The sequence below is a fragment of the Brienomyrus brachyistius genome, chromosome 1 (assembly GCF_023856365.1).
Source record: "Brienomyrus brachyistius isolate T26 chromosome 1, BBRACH_0.4, whole genome shotgun sequence".
NCBI classification, from domain to species: domain Eukaryota; kingdom Metazoa; phylum Chordata; class Actinopteri; order Osteoglossiformes; family Mormyridae; genus Brienomyrus; species Brienomyrus brachyistius.
This window is the reverse complement of record NC_064533.1, coordinates 31,115,998-31,126,189: the sequence shown is the minus strand read 5'-3', so window position 1 is coordinate 31,126,189 and position 10,192 is coordinate 31,115,998. Positions and strand designations below refer to the sequence as shown.

Below are 10,192 nucleotides of genomic sequence, written 5' to 3'. Positions count from 1 at the left end.
TTATTATTATTATTATTCTGCCTGTACTGCAGTGAGGGTCAGGAGAAAACAGATAAGGTGAGCCAGCAGTGCATGCTCTCTCTGCACTGAGAGTCTGCTGCGAGACCCCACCTGCTGTGAAAGACCTGTGCTTGCTTGGGAGAAGACGTGCTTCCCCCTGAACCGGCCCGTCTTTGCCTAAGGCCTTTTTTTTACTTTCACCCATTCCCCAAATAATCCTCACTCCTCAGGGGGCATCTGTCTGATCCCCCTTCTTTCATGCCTCCCTAACTCCCGCATATTAATATTATATCAATAAATATTGCTTCCTGGTACAGTTCAGACTAATGCCATTGCCTATTGACCAGAAATAACCGGAAAACCGGAGTCGTTTTCCATTACGCATCGCTGTTAATAAGCGGCTCATTCCGTTTTAATTCACAGATTTCTAAAGAGTTTTGTATCATCTTTGATTTTGATGAAATTTGGCGTGTAAATTACACAAACCATTCCAGTGCGCAGAGTTTACTTTTTAAAAACAATTCCCTTCGAGATATAGGACCTTTTATACACAATGAGTAGCAAAAAATAAATAAATCACTGTTTTCTCCTGAGCTGCTACTTGTTTACTATTAGAGTTACACGCCTCAGCTACAGCTTATTGGAAAGCTCAGAAAAAGTGCTGGAGTTTTCTTGTCCAGCAACTTGGACCAATGGTATGCCGAGTCCTTGTCCTGCAAGACAAAGGAGAAATTCTTTAAAGAGTTCCCCAAAACATTTTGCACATTTTAGGTTACACGTCACATACACTTTAGGCTATTTTTTGAAAGAAGCAGATTAAAAGAGAATTCATGCGTTTTTTGAGCCTCACAATTCTTACACCCTTTGGAATAACACTTCTTTTTGTTTGAAGACAGGTATGGTGAAGTTATTCTGGAGTCATAGGAGTGCCCTAAAAAAATCTGTAAAGTAATAAGGAGGTAAATGTTGAGTAAGAAACTAAAATCCATCCATCCATTTTCCAAACCGCTTATCCTATTGGGTCGCGGGGGGTCCGGAGCCTATCCCGGAATCAATGGGCACGAGGCAGGGAACAACCCAGGATGGGGGGCCAGCCCATCGCAGGGCACACTCACACACCATTCACTCACACATGCACACCTACGGGCAATTCAGCAACTCCAAGTAGCCTCAGCATGTTTTTGGACTGTGGGGGGAAACCGGAGTACCCGGAGGAAACCCCACGACGACACGGGGAGAACATGCAAACTCCGCACACATGTGACCCAGGCGGAGACTCGAACCCGGGTCCCAGAGGTGTGAGGCGACAGTGCTAACCACTGCACCACCATGCCGCCCCCAAGAAACTAAAATATAATACAAATATAAGAATAACAAAAAAAAATTCTTTTACTTTTTCCATATTGCTTTCGCTTTTTCTGTATTATTATTTAAAAAAAAAACAATTTAAAAATGACTTGTTACTTCAAGCCCTTTGCTATTTGTTTAGTACCCCAAAGTAGTGAAAAGTGTAGTTTGCAAGAACTTTGACCTTGAAATAAGCACCTTAGACTCAAGCAAAAGTCTAACAAAAAAGATTTCTGAGTACTGGATGGTATGTATAATTCACATGCCAAATTTAATCAAAAATGATGATGCAAAGGCCATTTCCTGGATTAAAATATAACGAGCCAGTCCGTCTTTCAGTTCAATTCTGGATGACATTCAGAAAAACACTGGCTTATAAGTAATGAAATCCTAACATATGGTCGGTGACTCCAGCTGTTCAGCATGTTCATCATTGTCTTTGAAGAAAAAAGAGGCTCGTTTAAAGTTTGCCACCGAATCAGTGTGAAGGCTAAATGTATATTTATGTATCCAGGTCGTTGTACTACTGATCCCCTAAAGCTTACGTTCTCACACTATCTTTATCTTTACAACATGAGCCACACTTTCAGAGATTTTAGATACACTGTTATTCCCCCAGTTTGGTCAAACCTGGTAAGAAAGACAAAAAGAAAATCACATGTAAAAATATCTGAGGCCTCTGAGCATGTTAAGGTACGTTTGCTGCTCTCGCAAATGTATGTCGGTTTCGATAAAAGACCCCCCTAAACAAATTAAAGTATAGTAGCTTGACAACAATACCTTCTATTGGTCTTACAATACAAAACTGTATGTACTTCCACGCAACTGAGAAAGTCACTGCATCTTCCTGGTCAAACCCAATCTCCGTTTTAGTCTTCAGCAGCTTAATCTTTTCCATGATACTGTTTTTCACTGCCACCTACAGGCTTGTTTAAGGCCACAATCATCCAAACAATCCAATTAATCACCACAAAAATCTGAACGACTATTTAATCTTCCAAGTTTACCATACCAACATCCATAAAGCCTTTTCAATGGTTTTGTAGCTGTATTAGCTGTTTAGACATTCTATGGACATTCTAGACTAATTTCACAGCTATATTGACTTGGTGTTTTTCCCTTTTTGGCTAGAGGCTGAAACTCATCCAGTACACCACCAGGGGCTTCTGAGGAACATTCTGTAGATACCATAGCAGATTCAGGGGCTCGGAACTCTATCATTGCCTGCTTGGCAAAGTCTACAGAGCCCAGATAGTCGTTTAAACCAATTTTGATGTGTCTGTCCGTCTGTCCAATTACCTTTCAATGGCAATAAACAGCTTAACGGCAAAGTCATAGTCCTCAATGATAGTTCCGTTGATGGTCAACAGGAGGTCCAACAGCTAGACTGCCAGAAGAGACGCAGGTAATATTATGTGGGTATGTGTGTATTCAGATTTCCTCTATGTTAGGGATGAGGTTATAAATTAATGAAATGAAAAAAAAATCGTCCACTGATGACACTTATTTGACATATGCTGGAGGACAACTAGTACGCTGAGTGGACAGTATTGTTTCAGAATTCAAACAATGGTTATTGGCTGAATGGTTATTGGGTGGGAGATGGCCATTGTAAAAGGTGGCCCTTAGCCAGAGAAAAAGAAGAAGAAAAAACCTTTACATTATTAAGTTGTGTGCCCCCCCCCCCCCATATGTCAAGCTCTCTGCTGTACCCTTGACTGTCGGGCGCCAATAGGGAACTTGGCGAATATTTTAGGGATTTTGAGTGGTGCCAAATCTGCTGAGAGCTATTGCAGGTCGCTGGGCATCAGGACCATGGTCGTCAGGGCCTGATTAGATGCTGACATCTTTTTCTCTGGGGAAAAAGACAAAAGAGATTTTATTTTCTATATTATACTCGGCTATTCATCAGGATTGTTAACTTCGGTCATCTAGCTGCCGTAACATTTTCAATTCGACAGAAGTCTGCACACACATGCACGGGCATTTACATATATGTAAGTTTTATGACCTTGTAAATAATCTGTAGGGTTTGCAAACTAATCCAACGCTATTAATGTAGCTCTTTTTTAAGTTTATAGGGGAATAACATAGTATGGCAAAGAATAATATATTGCGTGAGAATCTGAAAACCTAAGTGTCACGCCAGATGCTTGAGAGCTGGCAACACTATATAGCGTTATTCATTCTGAGTTGGTCTGAAATACAAAGTCGTTTAAAAAAATGACAGCACTAAATAGAAACTAGATGAAGAGGAGTATGAATTATTTGACAATTGATCTTTTAACTAGCATGTCAGCATTACCAGGATTTCCAAAACGTTTTCATACTGAAACTCTTCGCCACGAATAAAAGCAGAATTCATAGTCCAAGAGCTAAAATATTATTGTCATGTTTATATGCTTTCTTTCAGAAATGCCCTATAATTAATCATTGTGATGATTAAACCATCACAAATGTAACGCAATAGGAACACATGGGGTTTTGTGTTTGGCGCTTTAAAATTTATCATGGGGTGTCAACGCCACAGCCGCTTTCTTAACGGGGTGTAGTGAGAAGCGTGAAATCTGTAGGCATTTAAAAATCATTTTTAATTTCGAACCTTGAAATATAAAATAACAGCATGCAGATTCTAAACATCGATCCGACTTGTAATTACAGATACAGCTAATCCTGAGCTGACAGACCGCCACACACACTGCGGCACGTCAGCGGCCGGTGGCCGGAATCATCTTCCGGGTTTGCGGCGTCGGAAACGCTGCGTCTCTGCAAGGCGGATCTCCCTCAGTGCATCCTCTAAAACTTTGTTTTAAGGACGTAAACTTTCTATACTGTGTCATGTAAATGTCTCCGTTAATGTAGAGCTTATTAGCATAAACATCGGACTTTTCTGGGGGGGATGTAGATGCGTGAAAGGCGTGGCACCAGATGATACAGAAAAGGACCATTTTAGGTGAAAAGTTCGCCGACCGGCTGTAACGCTGCACAAATATAATTATTGAAAGAAGTTGCTGCAGTGACCTGTTATTCGACTTGGGAAATGGGGGATAAAGACCTGATGTGGGCTTTGAAAAACGGTGACCTGGAGGAAGTAAAGAAGTTACTTGTGAAGGTAAGACGACGCCGTGAATATGAAGGTGGAGGTTTTTTTTTAAGATGGCCATTGAAAACGAGCATCTAAAATGGTTATCTGTTGTATCACTGACAATCGTGGCTACTAACTAGCAATTGATACGCCCTTGTCCGAATTCAACATGTCCATCTCTATTTGTTCTCAAGCGATTAATGCGTTGTGCATATTTTTAAGGTAGCGGTTTGTTGTTGACTATCAAAGCACAAGTTGATTGATTTCATTGAGTCGGTTTAGTGTTTGTTCACATTTTACACTGCTGGTTTGCGAGCAGTCTTAGATTCCTAAATGTACATAGGAAGCCTGACCATCTGTAATGAAGAAGTATAGCAGAAGCACATCGAGAGGATTGCCCTAAATAGCCCACATATATGCTGTGCCTTGCAGTTGTTAATGAAGCATACAAGATGAAATTGCTTAGGATTGGCATGCAACTACGTGTGACCCAAGACCACTGGCAAAGCCATACAGTCTCTAAAGACTGTTTTATAAGGTGTGGCAGCAAAAAAAATTATATCTATACATTAACATGTTTAGTGTCCTGCCAACTGATTCGCCTAAATCATATGAGAATAATGTCCCCATGACTATTTAAATGCAATGTCAATGTTGAATTTAGGTTTAATGTAGGTTTAATGTTTCCTGGTATGCACCAAGGCTAGGAACCTTCCAGATATGTCACACAAAGTGTAATGGAAACACTAGTGGTAATAGTCACCAGCTATTGCAAGCTGAAGTCCGAATATTAGGTGTGATTTCATCGGCCCACAGTCAGAGGTGAAGTGCATGACTACCACATTCTGTTCCTACTTCACACTCTTCGCCCTACTACGCAGTCAGTCCAGTTTAAGAAGGAAGTTGAATGCTTGACCATTTTCTGCATGAATTGCACAAACAAAGGAAGTTTCTGAAATTTTCAATTTTACGATCTGTTTGCACGATTCCCCTAACTTCTGTTACTAGTATGCGATGATGAAAGTGTACTGGTTTCAGTATTGGTGTGGTCACTACATCTCTGGTCTTGCATACAACACCCAGCCCTTATACTGAGGATTGTGGGACCATTGACTATCGTGGGACTATGCTGTTATGTTGTGTGTATTTTCTGATCCCATTCATAACTGCTGCTGTAATGCTGAAATTTTTCTTTGTGGGATTATTAAAGCTCATCTTGCTTATCTGCCCCTCATTTAAACAGAATCATCCACACCACATTCTGCCCTGAGGAGGCCATGCATTCTCACATTTAATGCTGTCAGGTGGCACAACTTGCCGTCTCTAAGAGTCCTGTCACGACTTGCTCTCGTTCTTTGGTGATATTATCACTTTCACTTTTTACTGTCAAGTACAATTCGTCTTCTCTGTTGTTGCTGTCGTCTTCTGCAATGAATCAGTTTTTCAGTTAATGGTAGCTGAACTTTTTCTCCACACATGACAATATTTCCTGTTTCCAATGTTGTCTGGTCCAGGACTTTGTAACCTGTGCTCCAAGTGTGTATTTCTGGAAGTACCAAATCCCCTGTGTATCTTTTGGCAGGATGAAGACATCAACCGGACCCTTGAAGGGGGGCGGAAGCCCCTGCACTATGCTACTGACTGTGGACAGGATGAGATGGTGACCTTCCTTCTGTCCCGGGGGGCAGATGTCAATGTGAGACTCCTGTAGTCACGGTCTAGTCTGCTTGACTACGCTCTCAGAAAAAGGGTAAAATTGTGTACCTTGTCACTGGGGCAGTACCCTCAAGGGTCTGCCAATTGTACCCTTCGCTGTAGGTAATCTTGCCTTTTATGGTACAGAAATGGACTCAGAGCAACATTTCTGTACCATTGATGGTACATTAATGCTGTATGTACCTCTGGGATGTTCCTCAGAGTCCATTTCTATACCATAAAAGGTACAATTACAAGGGTACAGCCCCAGTGACGAGCCAAAGTACACATTTTTACCCTTTTTTCCTGAGAATGTAGTTCTATCTACCAAACCTTACTATTATTTATTTATCAGATATTTTGGCCAAAGATTTGTACAAATCAGGAAAGCTTGGGTTCGAAGAGCAGGGTGACAAATTCATTCCAAATTGTAGTATAAATAATGATGTAAAAACCCTTCAAAGGCTTCAGTTGGATAATCAAAATGTAGCGTTTATTACTGAAGTATATGTGATAATATAATTTAGCTTGACTGATTCTGTTTTTCATTATTTTGCAAGGTGAAGTTCTGTTTGGTTTAAGGGGCTGTCCTCATGGTTGTCCTACTATACTGATTTTGTGTAACGCAGGACATGGTACTGTGGTCCTTGTTAGGTCCTCGTAACCCAGTTTTCAACCCATATAGCCTGGCTGAGCTGTGCTTAGCTTCCGTTAAATGGATAAGTGCCAGTAAAATTAGAAACTGTGCTATGAACTACATATTTAAAAAGAAATTCTTTCAGTAATTGTGGTGTCCGCTACTGTATGTTCTAATAGTATATCAAGGGGGAAACCTGTAGGTAATTAAATAACAATCCTCATTTATTACTGGGAGAATAACTGCCATTTTAACGAGGTTAGTGTATGTAAGTTAGGTGACTTCATAGGACCTAGATTTTTCACATTTTCTTCCAGGAGTAAACTTTCATGTAGTAGTTGGCCAACAGAACCAGTCTGTATATTTGAAAATATATATATTTTTTTTGTCATAACAGGTGACTTCACTAGGCTCAGATATTTTTTTTAAATATTTGGTAATATGAAGATTATTAGAGCTTGGCTAAGGATTTAATCTGCCCCCTAAATACATTTTTACCCCCCAGTTTTGGCATGTTTTTCTTCTTTGGTGATTGCAGTGCTTATGAGGATCAGCACTGTGTGCAGTGGCTTGCACTGCACGGTGGGAATGGTGACTCAGTTCAGTGTGCAGTGCCATGTCCTGACAGGGAATTCAGATTTTTTTTGTGAGTTATTCCCTATAGATGTTGAAGAAAGTGGGACTCCTGCAGGTCAGTAATGAATTCTCTCTCTCTCTCTCTCTCTCCCCCCCCCCCCCCCCCCCCCAGGCTCCTGACAAACATGGCATCACCCCTCTGCTTTCTGCCACATATGAGGGCCACCTCTCCTGTGTCAGAATACTGCTTGAGAAGGTAGGCGAGCCGTAGCTGTGTCTCCATAGCTATGAAGGAAAGTGTCATAGACATGTTCATTAATGCTCATAATTATTGTGACAAAAACCTGAAGTTACGAAATGATATGCAGCATTAGATGACGTTCTTGGGATGCTAGTGCATAATTCCTTGTGTTCTGGTTCAGGTGGCTCACTGCCTATTCCAACCAAGCTCTTCATTGATTGGTGCTAATTCAACTGTTGGTTGAAAGCGTTCACATCTGTTAAGCAGTATGCATTGATTCAGTCCTGTTTCTGTTGCTCTTACAGTAGGTAGCAAAATTAGATAACGTTTTCACGAGTTTAAGCCAATTTCAATATTTAATTTACTCCATTGTACAGCAGAGGACAAATATATATTTTTTAAGAAATTGTTTCTGATATTACATTTTGGCATTTATTGTTTCACGAACACAGAACTTGCTGGGAAAAAAAAACTACACAGTAAAATATGACTAATTCCATGAAGTGCATGAAGTAATTCCATCTTTATCTCATAATGCCAGCATGCCCAGTAGTCCTTCAGCAGAATCTGCGTCGGTTAACTTTTTATCTGGATGCCTTTGAAAATCTTTGAGTTAAGTTATTCAGATATAATCTTTCTGCTTTTCTTTTTACAACTTCCTATGCTTTGTTGTTGTATACATTTTTTCTTCAAATTCTTTAAATTTGTGCAGAGTTCGGAAAAAAAGTAAACTCTTTGATTTGCAAGTAATTTAGGGGAGGAACAACAGATGTGTAGTTCAGCCCCCCCCACCCCCCAAGAAATGCATTCTTCTGTGGTCATTTTCACAAACCACTGATTTCCTGTTTCAGTATTACACCATATGAAGTATATCCTTTTTTGCTGTTCTCTTTTTGCGTGACAGATGTCGTGTCCTTGACTACTGCATTCAGTTATGCAACTTTTCATATGAACTCAGCCATCTTTCGTTTAGTACCTTGACTTGCATCGACAAAGTAATTGAAATGCTCAGGGGGCGCAGCACATGCTGCGAGTGACGTGTCCCGGCTTGATGGGAGGTGTCCTGGCTCCTCACTTATTTCTTCACACAGCCTATTTCAGGCCTCAGGCTGGGGTCCCTTCACCTCATTCTGTGTCTGTGAGATGGCTGTGTGAGTCTCACCTGCCTACAGACGCCTGTCCTGTCGCGCCTCCTGTTTGGTGGTCTGTGTATTGAGAGTTCAGAGACTTGTTTGTCCTCGCTGCAGGGAGCCGACAAAGAGCAGAAAGGACCTGATGGACTCAGCGCCTTCGAAGCCGCAGAGAGCGATGCTATCAAAGCTCTCCTCAAGTGAGATGGGCTGGCAGACCATCCCCGGCCATTTGTCCACATCCTGTCTCGTCTAGTTCAGTGGTTATGCTTCTTATTTTCTGCATGGGGAGGAGGGGGGTTGCTCTGACTTGTTCTGGTCTTTAGTAATTGTTAAATGACCTGATGATATTTCTCAAAAAATGTGCCAAACACTGAGGGACTGAAGCACATACCTGGACTGTGTTCCACATGGAAACTTTCGTTTTGGCTGTAATAATGATTTATAACATTTTACTCTTTCTTGTAAAAGATAAAACAATAACGGTGCAGTTCGTGTGTTTTTATAATTGAAATGAATTTGGTTTGCGCTACATTGTTGATAGATGATGAATTATGGGGAAAATGTGTGGTTCTGTCTCTGAGCCTTGGACTAACTGTCAGTTGGAGTACAGCAAGGACAGAGTCCTGCTTCTACCATTTTTGTGACTGGATGGATGGATGGATGAATGAATGAATGAACAAATATTTTTCACTAAGCCATCTGATCCGGTTTAGCTCAGAGTGTGAGGACTCCATATAGCCAAATCAGTGGGCAAACAATGAAATGTGAGCATATCAGGGTTGCACTGAACATCAGTAATGCATATTATTGTATGTATATTGAGTATTGTTCCTTGGCTCTCAATGCAGCCTTAAACCAGTAATGGGAGATATCAAGTGCCTACTTGCGACCATATCTCCACAGCAAATTATCTAGTGGTTATAATGGGGATAGTAGGGGTTGAAACGATAGGAGCTTTTGAGTGAAATGCACTGGCTGTGAGTGGTGCGAGCTGCTGCATCTGGACCTCTGGCTTCACATTCATCCTTCTCCTGATCGTCCTACTGCACACTTGAGCTTCTTTCGTTCGGAGGCAGTGTAAAGCAAGACGTGATCCCTGCTCACAACCCGCTTCTCTGTCCACTGTGCTGAAAGTCCCGAGTGCTGTTAGCTGGTATCTGCCCTGTTCTCTCCTGTCACTCTTGGTGTGTGATGCTAGGGATGTAGGGCACTGCTAGGCAGGGATCCGAGTTTGGCGGCACTGAGATTCCCGATGGAGTCAACGAAAATGTCTGGATGCTACAGCTCGAGTTATTTGTTTGGATGAAAATGCTAAAGTTAATATTAAAAGCTGCAGAAATTTGCATCTCCCTTTGTTTACATTTTCTTTCCTTTAAAAAAGGCCTGGGCATGGGGTATGCACGTGAATTTTTAAACCTAAAAACTGGTCTGTTTATAGTTCGTGTTTACTGGAAACCACTCTATCTATAAACTCTCAT

At 41.2% G+C, this 10,192-nt stretch overlaps 1 protein-coding gene and 1 long non-coding RNA gene across 2 annotated transcripts; one reads left to right on the top strand and one right to left on the bottom strand.

The window, feature by feature from the left end:
- Positions 1–701: 701 nt before the first annotated feature.
- Positions 702–3,109, bottom strand: LOC125751892 (uncharacterized). The gene is made up of 3 exons (XR_007400808.1): positions 3,060–3,109; positions 2,647–2,734; positions 702–713 (listed from the first exon to the last, which is right to left on the bottom strand). It is a non-coding gene; the product is annotated as an uncharacterized LOC125751892 (long non-coding RNA).
- Positions 3,110–3,883: 774 nt separating this feature from the next.
- LOC125751877 (myotrophin-like) lies at positions 3,884–10,057 on the top strand. The gene is made up of 4 exons (XM_049031278.1): positions 3,884–4,459; positions 6,015–6,128; positions 7,513–7,596; positions 8,829–10,057. Exons 1-4 carry the CDS (start codon positions 4,388–4,390, stop codon positions 8,913–8,915), a joined length of 357 nt encoding a protein of 118 aa, XP_048887235.1. The 5' UTR covers positions 3,884–4,387; the 3' UTR covers positions 8,916–10,057.
- Positions 10,058–10,192: the final 135 nt, after the last annotated feature.

Bases quoted from the DNA above. Each gene is read 5' to 3' on its own strand.
- LOC125751877 (XM_049031278.1), top strand. From the start codon at position 4,388: ATGGGGGATAAAGACCTGATGTGGGCTTTGAAAAACGGTGACCTGGAG. The intron at 6,129-7,512 runs GTGAGACTCCTG...CCCCCCCCCCAG, and splicing joins CCCGGGGGGCAGATGTCAAT to GCTCCTGACAAACATGGCAT. The intron at 7,597-8,828 runs GTAGGCGAGCCG...TCCTCGCTGCAG, and splicing joins TCAGAATACTGCTTGAGAAG to GGAGCCGACAAAGAGCAGAA.